At 37.5% G+C, this 19597-nt stretch overlaps 1 protein-coding gene across 2 annotated transcripts in view; it reads left to right on the top strand.

The window, feature by feature from the left end:
- The window catches only part of becn1 (beclin 1, autophagy related), a 40618-nt gene extending 33484 nt beyond the window's left edge, over window positions 1-7134 (top strand). The window contains exons 11-12 of one of the 2 annotated variants that reach the window (XM_079376459.1): window positions 2974-3116; window positions 6031-7134. In XM_079376459.1, coding sequence (XP_079232585.1) covers window positions 2974-3116; window positions 6031-6199 — 312 coding nt within the window. In that variant the 3' untranslated portion in view covers window positions 6200-7134. The remainder of the gene's footprint in view (window positions 1-2973; window positions 3117-6030) is intronic. The other variant, XM_079376460.1, reaches the window with a different exon arrangement.
- The last annotated feature ends 12463 nt before the right edge of the window (window positions 7135-19597 follow it).

Raw genomic sequence — 19597 nt, 5'->3', positions numbered from 1 at the left:
TTTTGTTAATTAACATTACACATAGTGTACACCTAATTGGAGTTAAGCCATTTGGTGTGGTAGCCCAGGCACACACAGTCATAGGCCACTATTGTTAAGCCAGTCAGCGTGGCAGCCAAGGCTCACATAGTTATAGGCCACTATTGTTAAGCCGGTCGGCGTGGTAGCCCAGTCACACATAGATAGTAATCCATGTGGTTCATATGGCTCTTCGGAACAGCAGCAGTGCATATGTCTTGGCAATAGATCTGCTTTGTGGGGGGGTGTCTTATCTTTCCTTGTCTGTTCATCTTCATGTGTGTGGATACATGCATGTCCACTGATGCAGCAGTTAATCCTTATATTCAGCGGCATGCGTATTGTATTGTGTTCCGTGTCTCCTGCTTTGTGGGGGGGTGTCTTATCTTTCCTTGTCTGTTCATCTTCATGTGTGTGGATACATGCATGTCCACTGATGCAGCAGTTAATCCTTATATTCAGCGGCATGCGTATTGTATTGTGTTCCGTGTCTCCTGCTTTGTGGGGGGTTATTTCATGGATGTTATATGTGCAGCAGCAGTATTTTTTACATGCTCACAGCAGCATGTTGTGAATGTATTGGCAGTAGCAAGTCTCGTTACTTGCTCTGCCGCAGCAGCAGTGTAGCAGGTCTATTCCACCAAGCCAAGAATAAATATATTAACATTGTAATGTACATTACCATGCCAATCCCTCCGAGAGTTGTCATGACAGAAATACAGAGTTCTGGCATGAAACTCTAGATGGCACAGTCTGATAGGTCTAACTCAATCTGACCTAATGACATCATCACATGGCACGGCTGATTGGTTCTCTCCTGTATCAGTAGCCAATGAGCTCACTGCTCAACATTCAAATATACAACTAGTGTTTGCTGTAGCAGTTTGCAGCATGCTTTAAAAACCCTCCCCAGCTCCACCTGTATGTAGATCTGCTATGAGGTGATTCATGTATGCTGTATGTGACCCTGGAGCACAAAACCAGTCATAAGGGTCAATTTTTTAAAACTGAGATTTTTACATTGTTGGGATAGGACAATATTTGGCCGAGATACAACTATTTGAAAACCTGGAATCTGAGGGTGCAAAAAAATCTAAATATTGAGAAAATTGCCTTTAAAGTTGTCCAAATGAAGTTCTTAGCAATGCGTATTACAAATCCAAAATTACTTTTTTATATTTACAGTAGGAAATTTACAAAATATCTTCATGGAACATGATCTTTACTTAATGTCCTAATGATTTTTGGCATAAAAGAAAAATCAATAATTTTGACCCATATTTTTTGCTATTGCTGCAAATATACCCCAGCAAGTTATGATGTCAAAGCAGCTTTACAGTATTAAATGTGAAAAAGGTGTATCGATAATGAACAACAGTAAACATTCAATTTTCAGTTAAAGGCAGTCCATCATTGAATTCAGTGATGTCATCATACAGTCTGGATCTGGGTGGCTATGGTGATCCTTGAAATAAGAACAAAAACAGACTAATATTAGCATAGATGCCATTCTTCTTATGATGTACATCAGGTGTAATGGGAAGTGTTCCCGGTTCCGACTGTACTAATTAATGCAGTCTAAAAATCCTTTAACGGATTTTAATAATAGAAATGTGTTATGTGTAAGCCAGGTTAAAGAGATGGTTCTTTAATCTAGATTTAAACTGACAGAGTGTGTCTGCCTCCCAAACAATGTTAGGTAGATTGTTCCAGAGTTTGGGTGCTAAATAGGAAAAGGATCTGCCGCCCGCAGTTGATTTTGATATTCTAGGTATTATCAAATTGCCAGAGTTTAGAGAACGCAGCGGAATGAAGGACTATAATGTGATAAGAGCTCGCTCATGTACTGGGGTGCTAAACCATTCATGGCTTTATAAGTAATTAGCAAGATTTTAAAATCTATTTGATGCTTAATGGGGAGCCAATGCAGTGTTGACAGAACCGGGCTAATATGGTCATAATTCCTGGTTCTAGTAAAAACTGGACCAGCTGGAGTTTGTTTATTAAGTGCGCAGAGCAGCCACCCAATAAAGCATTACAATAATCTAACCTTGAGGTCATGAACACATTAATTAGCGTTTCTGCATTTGCCATTGAGAGCATAGGTTGTAATTTAGGTATATTTTTGAGATGGAAAAATGTGGTTTAACAAATGCTAGAAATCTGACTTTCGAAGGAAAGATTGCTATCAAATAGCACACCTAGGTTCCTAACTGATGACGAAGCCATCGAGTGTTAGACAGCTTTCTAGGTTATTACATGCAGAGGTTTTAGGTCCGATAATTAACAGCTCTGTTTTTTTAGAATTTAGCAGTAATGAATTACTCATCATCCAGTTTTTTATATAAACTATGCATTCCGTTAGCTGTGGCCCTCCAGGAATTGAGTTTTACAACTGTGTTCTAGAGAGAGTCTTGGCAAGGTGATTTGGTTAAAAAAAAAATTATGCTGGTTGAAATTCTCTTCACATCCTGATAGCAATCACTCATTTAAGTGCTCTAAATGTAGGGTGTAGGACCATAAAGTGTTCGTCCAATCGTATCCCTCCCGAGGGCTATGATAGGCTGTCCTACCTGCCTGTCAATGTATTTATTTCCATACCTCTGCGCCCCTCTGATCACACAGCCATGATGTGTCATCAGCGCGTTCTATTATGCTATATGATGCGCTTTGTGATGTAATGTTCTCTCACTGGGAATGAAGGTAATCTGACAAATTATATAGTCTTTATCTTGTGTGAATGTACATCAACCGGTTTGCCAAAAGTACTGTGCTATTCTTGAAAGTAAAAACTAAACAAAACCAGTAAAACAAATTAACAGGTCACGAAGAGGTTATTTGCATTTCCTAGTGGGCTAAATTCAATTATCAGGAAGACATATACTTTCCTTTAAAACTGTATTGGAGGAAATGTACTGTTAACATCAGCATACTTTTGCTTGTTTCTTGTTGTAGGAGTTGCCGTTGTATTGCTCAGGTGGTCTCCGCTTTTTCTGGGATAATAAATTTGACCATGCTATGGTGGCCTTCCTTGACTGTGTCCAGCAGTTTAAAGACGAGGTGGAGAAGGGTGATACAGGCTTTTGCCTGCCATATAGGTAAGAATTGCCAGAGCACAAACTGATATAATAATTGATACAACTCATCCATTTTCTTAAAAATTATATAAAATTTTTGTTTTGAGAAAACCTGCAAGTCATGCTTTTTACAGTCATTTTACAGTTTAATATGTTACCATAGTCATTGCCCTACTACGCTCATATGATATTTTGTATGTGGAGGTCTTAAAAAAGGTAAAGTAAGTAATTTTAAAGTAAGTCTGATTTTGTGGTGGCTGTGCTTCAAAGGGGACATCGGATGCCAATGTTCCACAAGATTACAGGACATAAGCTATGTATAAAGTTTTTGGAGAAAGAAAAAATATTTAAAGACAAAAATGTTTTTAAATTTTTTGGGTTTTTTTTTTTTTCGATAGAGAAAGAGGTTTAAAGAGAGAAAGATTTTGGTAAGAGGAAAAAAAAAAGAAAATGTTTTTGGAGTGCAAAAAATTTAAAGAGAGAAAAAAATTATATTTTGAGAGAAAAAGTTGAAAAAAAATTCTCTCTTCAAAAACATTTTTCATCACTTCTAAAATATTTTTTTCCACTTTAAAAATGTTTTTCTCTCTTAAATGTTTTTTTCTCTCTTTCTCTCTCTTCAAGCCCAGCATCATTTCCAATGATTGACATCAGTTATTGCTATTTTATTTTATGCTATTTTGGTGCTGAATTAGTTGGCTAACTACTGTGTAATGTTAATGTATTCACAGTTTTATTGCAGTTTTACCTATTTAATAATGGTAATTACTAGCTGAAATAAAAAAAAAAATATTTAAAATGCACCTCATGACCTATGTTCAATTCTTGTAACTTCCCGTAAGTGCGCATATAGAGTCATACTAGAACCAAAAGTGTATTGACACCAGTGCCATGTTAAGCCTTTGCGGGACCCTGGGTTAACGCACCTTTGCAGAAATCAAAATGATTTGCAGAAATCAAAACACGAGTCTTACTCGCTGTGAAGCGGGAGCTATAGGCGATAGGCGGCAGAGGATTACACATGGTCTTAAAGCCTTCCTTGAGCGGCTACGCACGCAATTCAAGCAATTTGGAAAAATAATGATTTATTTGTATGGTCTAGGTGCATGGTCATACGTTGTATGCCTGCAAGCTGATGCCTTAAATACGGACCGGTTCCATATTATACAGAACGTTTGTTAACCCTATATAAAATGCAAAAGAGAATTGACTCGGTGGGCCCCCTAGTGTTTGGGGCCCTGGGCTGCAGCCCATGTTCCCTATTAGGATAACGCTGCCCTGATTGACACGACTAACGTGTTTTTACTGTATTTGCCAAACAAAGGCTATATGATACTATTAGATAATGCAGAACATTAACCGGATAAAGAGGTAGGCCAACATAAAATGAAGTGTAAAATAAATAAGCTATAGGCTATATAGATATTAAACAAAAACAAGATACATAGCTATTATGGATTTTGGCATGAGATCACTGAGATAGCTATTCTTATAACATTTAGCCTAATAACAATAATAATTTATTCAAACTTTATTACAATGCTGTCACAGGTCAGAGTAGTCTATTGAAACATTGTGTGGCTATAATGTAGCCTAATATCCATGTCTTAATGCTGCATTGCCTGTGTGTTGAATTGGTTGTGCAAGTCAATAAAGAGACATTTTGTAACCAATTTACTGAACTTTATCTGTGCATGTCAGCGTGCCTTTTCACACGCATATGCACAGATTTTCTTAAAGTGGCCAGTGATATAAACAGAACATATCACTTTGTCATTCTTAATTTAAAATAAAATATTAATAAATATCCATTTCTGATGACCCCACACTGTAAAAAAATTCAACTTATTTTTTTAGGAAATTTCTCAACTTTTTGTTGTATAAACTTAAAACAAGAAGTTGAGAAAACTCAAAAATCTGTTGAAGCTGGTTACCTTTTTTTTTTTTTTTTTTACAGTTCAGGTTGCTATGGTCACGCAGGTTTTTTTACTCATTGCCGTGAGTTACATGTTTGTTTCTCTTGGCCACAAGTCCACAACTTCGTGGCCACAACATAAGGATGTCATTCCCTTGACAAAATGATTGTGTCCACGGCAAAACTAGCGTAAGTGAACCGAGAATATCCCTTCCCATTTACTGGAAGTGAACCGAACATGTCCCTTCCAGGTCACCGTACAACGTTCACTAGCCATTGTTTTGTTTTGTCTCGTGTTGAATCAGAGAGAGACGGCTCAGTTCGGCTCTGTTTGCGTTTCCACTGCAGTTTAGTACCGCTTTAGAGTGGGCGGGATTATTCACATGTCGTTATAGTTGCACCGCCTCTACTGCCATGACTCCTGAAAAACTTTAATTCTGCGTCGCTCCATCAGGCTCTCGCTGGATCCGCTCCTCGGCTATCAATGAGAGGAATGTCTGTACTTCCTCAACAGGCAACGACACAGCCATTTTTTGGTTGCTTTAAAAAGGTTCGCTCATTCAAAACAGTTGCGTTCGATCCTTCGCTGGCTGTGCCGATTTAAATCTAGCGGGTCTGTTGTGTCTCGTGCTGAAAGTTCAATGACGCAGGCAGTGACTATTTTTTCCGGCCAATCAGTGATCAGCAGAGTTTACACATTAGGTTTTGGTAACGGTACGGCTCGCTTGGAACCTCGGCCGAGGTGGTACTAAAAAAAGTACCAGGTACCAGGAACTGTACCCAGTGGAAACCCCCCCAAAAGTGAGCTGTACTGTGCCGTACCATGCAGTAAGCGAGCCTGCAAGTGGTGGATAGTTGATTGTAATATTGAAAATCCAAAAATGACCAAGTATCAGGCTGTTATTATCAATTTGATTGGGCCAATTAATCTGCTAATATCTAATGTTTGGTTATTTTGAGATGATCAGTATCATGTTTTTTGTGTTTGTACTTAAGATTCTGTTTTTCTTCTATAATTAGAATGGATGTGGACAAAGGAAAGATCGAGGACACCGGTGGCAGTGGAGGTTCTTACTCTATTAAGACCCAGTTTAACTCAGAGGAACAATGGACCAAAGCCCTCAAATTTATGCTCACTAACTTGAAGTGGGGTCTGGCCTGGGTCTCCTCGCAGTTTTACAACCGCTAGACTAGAGACTGACACCTGATCAATGACACCAAGAAACCGCATGAAATATTCACAATACTAAGATGAGAATTTACCCAATTTAAATATTTTCTTTATTTGTATGTGTGTGTTTTGTGTTTAACTATTAAACTCCATTAAATACCAGTAATGTAAATACCAGTGAATTTGTGTTTGGTATATTTTATTCGCATCACTAGGAATATTCAAGGTGAGAAGGCGATAGTAGGATGTTTTTTATCTTATACCTGAATGTTTTCTTGTCTAACACTGCCAAGGGGTCAAGTGCAGCTTTAATGGGAGTCAGTGGGTTTATGTTGTTGAAAATTGGCTGCTCATGGTATTTATATTTACTTATACATTAACATTTATATTTACATATACTTTAAGCGGTCAAGTCTAATACTTTTCTAGCAGCTGAGGGATGCTGGACGGTGCTTGAAAATGGACCCGCACGTTTGAAATACTATTAACTAGAATGTCCACACAAGATGTGTGGTACATTACTCTTGGCATCTTGAGGTTTTGATGCCAGAAGATAGACTTTCTTCTCAAAGAGAGACAATGAAGCCAAGAGACTCTGCAGAGCATCTCCAGAGTTTTTGTTTGTATACTCTTTTATAAATTTTTTGGGCGTATTCAATACATTTCCAACATAGCTGTTTTTGTTTATCTTCCATTATCTTCCAAGAAGCAGACAGGAGGCCTCAATGTATGTTAAGGTAAATGAAGAGGTCCCATACACCGCTTGATCGAATGATGTAGCTTTACCATAACATGTATGTCAGCACATTCCATTCTCATGCAGACCTCTAAACACACAGGCAAATAGATGATTATAATAGTAGAATAACTTGATACATAAATGGCTATATTCACATTGATTATACTTAATTCACATCTTGACCAATAAAAATCTTCTACAGATGTTAAAATTCTCACTGTTGTAGATTTTTATTACTGGTCTTCATTTCCATGTAGACAAGAATCACAAAGTCACTCACCTTTACACGACTTGCATAGCATGGCGTAACAGCCTAGGGTAGCGATCACAAAAACTGTGTGCACCTTCCCTCCAGCGACACCTGTTACCCGAGGGAAAGTTCCCACCTATATTCTGTGAGCAATCACCCAAGAGTGACCCTTACTGGACATACATGTACGTACATAATTTAAAGTAAAGACCAAAATGGCTCTTACATACCGACCCTTAGTTGGGATGAATCAACATACCAATTCCCAACACACAAGAGCCATAAAACAAAAACAATTAGTGAGTACAGTAAACACATGATGCTTGTAACAAAACCCCTTAACCCAGACTCATTTAAAAAGCAAAGTTTTGCTACTGGCCTGTCAATAAAACTTGTCTTAGTTTGTAAGCGAACAGAGCGCACCAACCCTTTCTTGTCAGGAAATGTTTCCAAGACTCTTCCGAGTGTCCAGGAGCCTCGAGGTGTTGTTGGATCCATAATGGCCACAATGTCTCCAGGCTTGAGGCTATTCTTAACCTTGTTCCATTTTTGCCTTTCTTGCAGCAAAGGCAGGTATTCTTTCACCCATCTCTTCCAAAAGAGGTCTGAAATGTACTGAACCTATTTTACAAAATTGCTAAATTGGCAACACTGCTGATCAGATTCACTGAATGGTCCATGTGTATATTACAGCACAAAATTATTCCTATGATGTTACCTTTTAGATCAGGGGTTCTCAACCCTGGTCCAGGAGGGCCACTGTCCTGCAGAGTTTTACTCCAACTTGATCAAACTCACCTGCCTGTGGCTTACTAGTAATCCTGTACAGCTTAATTAGCTGGTTCATGTGTGTTTTATTAAGGTTGGAGCTAAACTTTGCAGGACAGTGGCCATCGACGACCAGGGTTGAGAACGCCTGTTTTAGATGGTAATGAAACTGAATAACTAACACCCGGACAAATGTTCAGCTACAATGGAATCAACTGTGGTTGGTCTAATTCAGCGGTTCTCAAAGCTGTCCTGGAGTACTACTAGCCCTGCACGTTTTGTATGTCTCCCTATATCTGACACACCCATTTCAAGTCTTGCAGTCTCTACTAATGAGCTCATGAGTTGAATCAGGTGTGATAGATTAGGGAGATATACAAAATGCGCAGGGCTGGTGGTACTCCAGGACAGCTTTGAGAACCACTGGTCTATTTGATTTGGTAGCTTTTAATTTTTTAGATTTTCATTCCTTTACACTCCTGAAACATTTTTTAAAGGTTGTATTGCTTTTGTTCTTTTTAGCATGCTTTTACTTTTTTAAATGAATTTTGGGGTTTAATGTGGCAACATCAGTCTGTCAAAACAACACAGACAGAAACAAGAGGAGAGCTCACTGACCTATGAAGTCCCACTGAAAGTTGATTAGGTTCTTCAATAGTGTGGAGACTTTTTTTTTTTCTGGAAAAAAAATCGCCCCTGTCTTCTTCGAGGTAACCTTTCCACGGGTGGCCTTTGTGCCTATTTCGGAATTGATGCCAATGAAGCGCCTAGAATTACAATCGTCAGAGACTGAATGAAAAACTAAGGAATGACTTTTTGCACATTGTTAATAACTAGTACTGACATCATGAGGTATTTTGTCAAATTTTGCTGCTGTTTTTCTCTTGGAAGTAATTTACTTGTTAAAAATTACAGGTGTATCACTATGCACAGGAGACAGTATTATGCCTATATTCAAGCTTATATGCAGTGTGATTTGAAATCAGCAAGTGCTTACAAAGTTTGAAGAACTGGTAATTCCTGTGTAATGTTTATGTAAAATGGTGCACTTAATTTTATAGTCCTATTTCCATGTACTTGTGTATGTACCTATTAGTTAATGTACAGAATAAGTTATGCGGTACTCAAGTTGGGGGTGTAAACATGGACCAAGGTACTTATTGAGTAATTGATGGTACATGGTAAGTATATGGAAATATGACCGTAAAATAAAGTGCACCATTTTACATAAACATTACACAGGAATTACCAATTCTTCAAACTTTGCAAGCACTGTTGTGGAGAGCAATTTAACATTAACACACACTTGTTTGGAAGTACTACATATTTACCACGTGTATACCAAGGACCGTGTAAGCCATGAACCTATTTGTACCTTTCAGGGAGCCTTGAGTATTTACCACATTCACATAAGCTCCGTTCTTGATCTCGAGGTCATCAACCCCTACTGCAGTGTCACCATATTTACGGGCCAATCCTCTTCTGGTTTACACAGAAACTTGGGGCCTTCTATCCATCTGTTGTTCTTAATAAAGTCTCCAGCCCTCCTTCCTCTGGATGCACCGTCAGCTAGATTCTCCTTTGTGCCAACATATCGCCACTGTGATGTCTTTGTGGTTTCCCTGATAATGGAAACTGTTGGCAACAAAGGTATGAAACCGCTTGTCCTCATTCATGACATATTTGAGCACAGATGTGCTGTCTGTCCAGAAAACAGATTCTTGCAACTGGAGCCTCAGCCCTTTCTTTAGCATCAGATCAACACGGACAGCAAGAACAGCTGCATGTAGCTCTGAGCGGGGAACAGTGATGGCCTTTAAAGGTATTACTCTTGGACTTCTGGTTATGGCGCGGTGCTGAGTGGACTCGAATCATAGCTCCACAAGTGCGATCTTGAAGCTCTCACAACACTGGTAACAGAAGCCAAGGATCAAATAGGCACTTAAGAAGATAGTGCCTCAGAGATGCAAACGTAAACACATGCCATAGAATCTGCCATAGAATCTCTCTCATTAAAAGTCGATGATCTGGAAAATTGCAGACGTCAGTCCAATATACGATTAGTGGGACTTCCAGAAAAAATCGAGGGGAAGGATATGTGTGCCTTTTTAGAGAAATTACTCCCTCAGATCCTCTGCCCGGAAAACTTTCCTGGTCCGTAATTGAAAGAGCTGCAAATCGGCAGATTCTCCAAAGATCGTTCTGACTCTCCACCGAGAGCAGTGATAATGAAATTACTCTGAAAACAGCTCGAGCAAAAGCCACAGCGATGTTGTACAGAAGAAAGCTTATGTTCGTTTCTGACGTGTCAGCTGAACTGCACAAGAAACTGAAGCGATTTGATGTTATGAAGAAGGATCTTTGCGATCTCAACATCCCCGAATTATGTTATAGCATCTTGCATCCAGCTACTTTGTGCGTGACATACAAGGGAAAGCACCACTTGTTTGACAACCCTCCGGACGTTCAGAGGTTTTTACAAGATCTAAAAGACACTAATGCTTAGCAAGACTTAAAGGAAGACATTTCTCTTTTGGGTCAGTTTCATGAACTTAAGCAAACTTCTGGTTTATTACTGATAATATTTTTTTTTTTTTTTTTTTTTTTTTTTGTGATGTTGGGTTGACATTTCTGACTGTTGCGGGACCCGTCCAGCCATCAGACAAGCTGTTCCTCACTGTGAAAAGATTGCGGGTGGACCGGCATAGTTCCATAATCTGGCTCTTTCGAGAAGACCTTGGGAAGTGTTTAACTGTGGAGGGGAAGAGGGGTGATGGTATTTCATTTGGGCAAATACCTGTTTGTTGGCCAGCTATTCTGCATGGCTGTGTTTTGCCTTTACTATGTGTTATTGTTTGGGGTTTTTTGTTGGGTTTTTTTTTTACACACTTTCTTCTTCACAATAATAGACCCTATCTGATATTCAGTTTACATCCTGGAATGTAAGCGGTCTAAACTAAATTGTAAAGTTAAAACAAGTGTTGAACAGAATTAGGCAAATGAAAGCTAAAATAGCGTTCCTTCAGGAAACTCACTTAGTTCCAGAAGATGTGGTTATGGTGAGGAAGAGATGGCCAGGACAAGTGTTTTCGGCCTCCTTTAATTCATACTCCAGGGGGGTTCTTATACATAAATCTATACCTTTACTAATAATTAACACTATTGAGGACAGACTTGGGAGGTACATAGTCATCCAAGCCGAGATCCTTTCTGTTAGACTGAATTTAGTGAATGTTTAGGGGCCCAATGTGGATAATCCTATTTTTTACAGAAATCTATTTTTAATATTGGCTGAACTGCCAGGATATTTTGTTATAGGAGGAGATTTTAATTGTGCTCTATATCCAGAATTAGATAGATCAACTAAATCAGACCTATCTCATTTACAGACCAGAATAGAGTTAAAACAGTATATGCAAGGTTTTAATTTAATAGATATATGGAGGAACAGACACCCGGATAATTTGACTTATTCATGCTACTCTAGTACTTATAAAACATTTCCTCATATAGACTATTTTCTTTTATTTACTGATCTAATTTCCAAAGTTACTAAAGGTCAAGTAGAAATGGGAGACCGTGAAAGCAAAATAAAGTAAATTGAATCTGAAATGTACCAAAAAAATTACTCCTGATCTTCTTTTGGAACTGCACAAATTGATAATTAAATATGAGCTTTCATTAGAACATGCAAAGAAAAGTCTGATGAGACTAAAACAGGCTTATTATGAAGGTGGGGAGAGGGCGGGTAAGTTACTAGCCTGCCATATTAAGCAGTTACAAACTGAAAGAGCCATAAATTCCATTCAGATAAAGGAGGGTAAGCTAACATTTGATCAAACTGAGATAAATGAGGTCTTTGGGACCTACTATGAGACTCTTTGCAGCTCTGAATATTCTGAGAGTGTAGCTGAGAGACGAAAAGCTTTCCTAGATGCTTTGGACTTTAAGTCTACAGATTTAGGTTTCATGGTATCCCCTGAAGATGACCTATAGTCTGAGGAGCTGTTTGAGGCCATTATCAGTATGAAAGGAGGGAAGACCCCAGGGCCTGATGGCATACCAATAGAGTTATATCAAATTTTACATCATAAATTAATTCACCCCTTTTTGGATATGTACCAGGAATCCCTGAATAATGGGGCTTAGCCTCCCTCTCTGAATACTGTGGTGATCACTATGCTGTTAAAAGACGTCAACTGATTGTGGTTCATATAGACCAATTTCTCTCCTGAATAATGACTTAAAGATTCTTTGCAAGGTGCTAGCAAAGAGATTAGAAATACATTTACCTAAGCTTGTTCACATGGATCAAAATGGCTTTGTTTGGGGGAGGCAAGTTTTGCATAATATTCGTAGAGTATTAAATATATTACATGAGAATTCTAATATTTGCAGCAATGTTTTATTTTGAGAAAGATTATCCTCTGACCTGGTTATCTATAGAGGCTCACTCTATTCCAGTTCCTTTTCATTTATATTTGTATTCAGCTGATGCTAAAAAGTTCATTAAAGGTACTAAAAATCCACATACCAGAAAAACTATAACAGCTTGGTTTGAGGCTCTTGCTCATCTAGGTGAATTACCACAACTCTCACGCTTTTCACCAGTTTTTGGTAATGAAAATTTCTGTCCTGGTAAAGCCGGTCCAGGTTTTAATTGGTCAATTCAAGGTATCAGTAAGGTGTCTGATCTCTATAATGAAGGAAATCCTTTGAAGAAATTAGGACAAGGTTTGGAATTCCGCAAAAGCACTTTTTCAAATATTTGCAATTCCGTAGCTTCATTCTGTCAAGACAAGGCCAGTCTGGTTGAGCCTCCTCTTTCTACTTTGGAAAATATTACACACAACTGTTTGAAAGGTAGAGGTCGGGTATCTGTGTTGTATAAACAATTTGTGGCCAAATCTAAAGAATTATTTAATGACATACTTCACGCATGGCGGTCTGACCTGCAGGCTGATATCTGAGGAAAAGTGGCAAATAGCATGTTTAAAAGCCCAGACCCAAGACAATGAGTACCCATTTGAGACTGCTTCAGTATAAATGGTTGAGTAGACAATATATCACTCCAGTTACATCACTTCAACCCGAATATTCATGATACATCAAAATATTGAATATTATAAGTCAAATCATTGGTAAAGTAATTCCTCTTGATCCCAGGTTGTGTATATTACATAATTGTCCTCTGAACTTTAAAATTACCCAACATGAAACATTGTCGTTAATTCTCTGTTTGCTGGAAGCTGAACGTGTAATTGCATGTTCTTGGAAAAAAGAAGAAAGTCCTGGCATGTTTCAATGGATAAAGGGGATGACCTCATGCCTTGCCTTAAAAAAGATTACCTATTTTTTGAAAAACAAACTTCATGTGTTCTATGACTTTTGGGAGAGTCTAGATGGTGACTCTTTTGTGGAATTGATGGACATGGAAAGTATATAGACAAGTATGTTATTGCTGTATTTTTTATTTATTTTACTTCATATTATTATTATTACGGTTTATTTTTTTAAGGATTTTGAGTTATTGTTGAGTTAATTTATGGATTATTATTTATTTATTTTTATTCAGTTATAATGAAAAATTCAACTGTTGTCTTAACCTGTATGACAATCTTTGAAAATAAAAAATTGTTAAAAAAAAAAAAAAAAAAAAGGTGTTACTCTGACCTTGCCCATGAGGAAGGCAACATGGATGTCACCATTGCTATTCTGGATTCTAAGGTAAGTGACTGTGCCATACCCTTGTTTGCCTGCATCTGAAAGTGATAAAGCTGCGCATGTATGAAGGACCTCATGGGTGTAATGCATCTCTCAACTTTGAGTTCAGAGAGTGCATAGAGTTCCTTCAACCACCGCGTCCAGCCATGCAAAATATCATGGGGCACAGTCTCATCCCATCCAAAGTTCCTCCGGCATAGCTCCTGTAGCATGATCTTAGCCAAATCTCAGATGTTTTGCCAAAGAAAAGTTGATGGTAAGATACACATTTCCTTTTTAAATGGCAGCTTCAATGTATAATAATTGTCCTCAAGCTTGACAGAACTCTCTGCAATCTCCAAAAATCTAATATTATTTCACTCCTGCCCTCGCTGCAGCCGCCTCTTGCCTACATTTCAGGCAAGGCGCATCTCAAACAAGCCTAATAGTTCCAGTATTGAATCCCATTCATTTCAGTGTTTCTCGAGCACACTCGCCAGAAAGTTGAGAACATTACAGCAGTTTTTGGCATTTTAGGCCGTTGTATTTTATGAAAGGCGTTATAGTTAATGTTTATTTTTAGATAATAGGCAGTTATGCTGTATTTGCAGTTAGATAATGTGAGAAACACCTTAATAGCTATCATAACCAGATGCTAGTTGTCATATTTTTAAGGTTTTAGTCTTTGCTATTTTTTCTCTCCCTGTAGGAAGTTGAATGAGTTTCAGAGCCTAAAGTTACTTTAATTTTTTTTTATCTGATTAAATTCTGTAGCCTATTTTCTGGCCTTTTTTAACCATTCACTTATATTGTCTTCTTGCATAAATGCCATATCATAATACTGGGATGTGAGTAAATACTCTTTTTAAATTCAACATTTAAAAAAAGAGCAAAGCTTATAAACTTTGCGTGTTTGATAATGTCTAAATATACAATGTAAAACATTAAATAAATAAGCTATATGTCCGGTAAAACTCTTCACAGCAACTAGAGTAGAGCTAAATATATATAGGCTATATTTAGTAAACAGCCATACGGGCATCTAGTGCTTAAACCATGGCATAGGAATATTATTTTTCTGGCCAGCAAACATTTCTAATTTGCCTCTTTGCACTGTGATTTAGAATTTTTTTTTTTTTTAATTATCTACTTCAACCCTAAATACTACGCTAATTCTAATACAAATAATAAGCATATTAGAAAAAATGTTAATGCTGTCTCTTCATCACTCCCCAGAATGAAATGCGATTGTCAGCGTAGTTACCAGTACAAAATCAATGCACATTATGCGTTAATAATCACTAGAAATTGCTGCAAATATAGTGAAACTGCTGTTTATCCTACTCAAACATATGGACAGCGCGGAGTTGTTTGGAACTATTGAGAGTTCCGTGAACCACGTGACCGCGCGGCGGCGAGATCAAAGCGTGTCGCGATTCTGTTTCTGATTTCAATAGGGCATAGAGGGGGGTGTTCTGAATCTAAACACTGCAACCTTCTGCATATGACTGAATCACAGACTGATATCAACAGCTCGCCTCAGTTCACCCTAAGATCGTGTAGAAATAAGGTGCCACTTTTTACAGTGTTATGTTTGTGTCGCGCGTCCTGCAGCATGCATCACTGTCCCAGCATCTCTCCTCCCTCTGGCAGCATGGAAACACTTTCTCTCTACACCACCCCTTATCACGTCCCATTCACAGCATCATGGCGTTTGAGGGTGAGTATCATCACTGACCAGCGTGAGTAGAGTACACCGTGATCTTTATAGGTAACAACATATGACAGGGTCGCTCTGAACGTACTTTTTTACGCGAGACGATGAGGAATGTTAAACGTAAGCGGTTTTATTTTTAAGTGTAAGTTCTAATGCATGTTTGACTTGGCTATAGCTGGTTATGTGCTACTGCACCAATGCGGACCCAGCCATATAGAGTAATGTAACCATATTGCTTGGATGCTAAATATGCAATAACGCTTTTTTAATTAAATCCCGCAAAGACGGGGAAATCCTTAATTCATAGTGTGCTCAAGTTTTGATTTGTTTGTTTGTTGATATTATGTAGTCGCATCATGAAATGCTCAGTGTTTTTAATAGCAGCATGTGCGCAAGGTCTCCATCTGTTATTCGTGTCTTTGACCCGCCAGGTGGTCATATGAAGTTGTAGCATTAGTAAAACTACAAGACTGCTTACTCACTGATACACTGTCATCTGGTGTGAGTTTGACATTAGCAAACAAGAAAAATATGTCTTTTTAAATAAACACCTGAAGGATATTGGATATGTTAATAACATGCATCACATGGTACTGAATGATAACATGATTGACATGCTTCTCCCATTTAAAGATGACCATTCACCCTATCCAAATCATGCCAATAGCATGACAGTTTTTTTTTGTATTTAGTGTGTTTATAAAGAGCAGTAGCTTACATAATCAGATAATTATCTGAAAACACATTTTGTTCAAATCTGAAGTCACTTTCACTAACCTAAATAACTTGATAACCTAAATAACTCATTTTGAAGAAGAAAAAAAACAGAAGTGGAAATGCCTGAGAGTATCAACTCTAAGTAAAGAAACTGTGAATTATTCAGTATGGCAAAATCAAAGCGATTCAGGCAAAATGTACAACTCGGTTATTCCCATGTTGTCCTGTCTGACCCTGTCCCATGAAACACAAAATGAGATATTTTGAAGAAAGCCATGATTGAGCTTTTTGATCCAGATAATGAGGAATGAGGATGCCAGGCCTCGGTAATTACTGTAAAATATAGTCCACATGACTCCGGATTGATTTTGTGAGCAACAGACCAATGGTTTTAGCATTATTTATGTACTATTTTTTCTTTGTTTGTTTTTCATTTTTTTCTTTTATGTAAGTTATAAGTTTATTTTTAATGTTTCTTATAGCTGTAATTTATTATTTTGGTTTTATTTTTAGTATTCTTAGTACTTTGACTTATTTTATTAGTTGCGACATTACTAATTTTCATGTGTTTTTTTAATCATCTAAAATATATATTTTATTTTATTTCAGCGTTATTTCAATTCATCAAAAAAAATTATCTTTAGTTTTAATAACAATGCTTTAACAAACAAAGTTAAAATTTAACTGAAATTTAAGTTAAGTTCTTGACATCTGCTCTAGCTCTCCTTGGAGTGTTCTTTTGTGAATGAACAATCTATCACTGTCAGTCCTCTGTCGTGTGTCATGTGTTCCCGCTTCTTGTGTCCATATTTGGTTTGTTTCCTGTCCTCGTCTAGTGTGATTATTAGTTAATTCTTCTCCAGCTGTGTTTGTCTAATTATCTATGATTATCCCTTGTATTTATAATCCTGTCTATTCAGTTAGTTTTTGTCTGGTCTACTCGTTACTCCCCGGTGTTCCTGTCTGTGTCAGCCTTGCTTTGTCTTGCCTTGCCCTGCCTTGATGTCGTCATTAAAGACTGTTAATTTGAGTTTCATCCTCGTCTCGTGTTCATACTCGTGTGTGCACCGTGGCAATCACTGTTTAGACAAATTTAGGCTTATTTTATGAATCAGTTGATAAAATTCACAAATCCGATCTGAAGGATTCATTGATAAATCTGGTAGGCCTGCAATTCAGTCACCATTCATTTTAATTGCTTAGAAAAGATAGACCAGGACATTCTTCAAAATGCTTACTTTTGTGTTTCCAAAGTTCGGAACAACATGAGGATGAGTAAATTATATATTTTTTAAATTTAGTCATTCGTTTCTGGATGAACTGTTGCTTTAAGAATGGTATGTAACAATATTAATGGAAATAAAATGAAAGAGCCTGCGCCAGAAAGACATAGTGCTCTGCCAACCAGCACACTGTGTACAAAATCATGCTCCTTCGAGAAAGCTCTGACTAAAAATGTGTGTAAGAGATATATGCATCATCATTAATCTCAATGTCACTGGCAACATTTTAGCAACTACTTATTTTAAACTGTGTCCCTGCAGTGCGCATATAGAATATGAATTGTCAAGTCAGTGACATAAATAGAAGAGTGTGTCAAAGAGAGTTAGTAGGCACTTTCTTGATTGCAAGTGCTGTTTCCTGTCCTCAGGTGGGGGGCGGAGCTGTGGTGTTCATGAACTCATCTGCGCTAGAAGAGGTGAGAGCATCTTCCTCATCCACAATAACATGCACCAATTGCTCCTGAATATTATTGTATTATTACATTTTTCTTTGTAATAGATAAAATATTTTTGTACCCCCTCACCTCCTTTGTCCCACACTTCTATAAATTATGAATGACCTATCAGGTTTGGTGAACAAAAACAAGGGTCATTATTAATTCACGACAAAGGATTGTGTTACCATGAGCAGGAAGACCTATGTGTAAACAACACAATTTCTACTACTTAGTGGCTGATATTTAAATAAGCATGTCTTTGTCTCCGTCTATCACAGCCACAGAGCAAAGGGGAAGATTGTGTTACATAACAGTTGGCAGCAGTGGAAGATTATGGGTGAAATGTCAAAAATTGAGCGTAGCGGCTTTGCCTTATGGGATTTGAGTTCATTTGGATTAACAAATTTGCATTTGCTTGCATTATTACATTATGGGGTAACTCATAGATCTGAAAAGTATACTGTTAAGTACATGTATACAGATATTTTCTGTAGTAAATGATCTCTGTATAGTACAAAATGCTATTCAGTGCTTTATAGTCTAAACTTTTTGGTGGTTCAAGTGAGCACTAATTAGTGGACGTGTCATAAGTACATTTTAGTGTCTCTGAAACATATCTTCCAAATTATGTGTCAGCCTCATGATATCTCTGTCTATCTATGGTCCAGTTAGCATGTGGACATGTGTTTGCCACTTATATACGAGTCAATCCGGTTTCAGGTTAATGTAGGGTAGGTTCCAGTGGAAGGTCCAGTGGTATTGTGTGCACAAAGTGTGAAGGGGCATCCAGTTACCTTAGACTAGTGAATTATTCAGCACAGGGAGAGATAGATTGAAGACGGGTGCTATAGATTCACTCACTGCAAGAGATGGCAGGCAAACCTTTTAAATATGGCCTAACTGATGAGGAATAAGGAACATTGGCAGATGAGATATAAAGGTCCACAAACTGACTAAAGAAGAGATTATTGGATTTAGGAGATATCGAAGGACTCCTTGTTATCTGCAGATTGTGGTAATATTTGCTGGAGTGTTGAGTGCTTTTACAGATTTTTTCTGATCGTAACGCACAGGTTTAAATAAACTGTGACCAATGTATATTTCATAGTCTGTTGAAGAAGCAGAGAGTCTGTGCTTTATTCTCATGTTTCTACTATAAGTAGGAGGTTCATATTCAAATCTTATCTTAGTATCGACTTGAAACATACACATGAAAGATACATGAAAGATCTATTTCACCAGCTTATAAATGAAAATGTCTTTATGGTCATCTTTGAAGGGGTCCAAAAGTCTGAGACCACTTTGAAAATATAGTACTTTTGCAATGACATAAACTAAGTAATTTAGATCAAATATTTTCATTAATAAAATAAGGAAATTTGGCACCGATCTAACTTCTGGTACAAAGTTTAGATTACTGCTTTGTACTTTTTAATTAAAGGTTTCACGTAAATTGTTACAATATAATCTTTAAAATGTATATTAAATTGTACAATGCAAATTAGAAACATCTTCATTAGTGGTCATAACTGTTGGTCCCCACATTATTTTGGTCTATACTGTACATAGGTAGTTAAAAATGTTCTCAGTGATCTTATGCAACATGTGGAGGGCATCAGTCATCTGTATGTATTTATAAAAACATGAAAGTAATACAACAATGGCAGTGAGATTTGTGCCATATTGACACTGAGACTAACTTTTCCTTTAAGGAAATGATACCAAGGTTTATTGCTCTGTCATTACTGGAGGAACTCATGATAGCATCCATCACCATCTACAATGCTTGTCTGTTATCTAGG

The sequence above is a fragment of the Barbus barbus genome, assembly GCF_936440315.1.
Source record: "Barbus barbus genome assembly, chromosome: 24".
NCBI lineage: Eukaryota > Metazoa > Chordata > Actinopteri > Cypriniformes > Cyprinidae > Barbus > Barbus barbus.
Note: the sequence above shows the minus strand (reverse complement) of the source record. Positions and strands in the feature narration are given on the sequence as shown.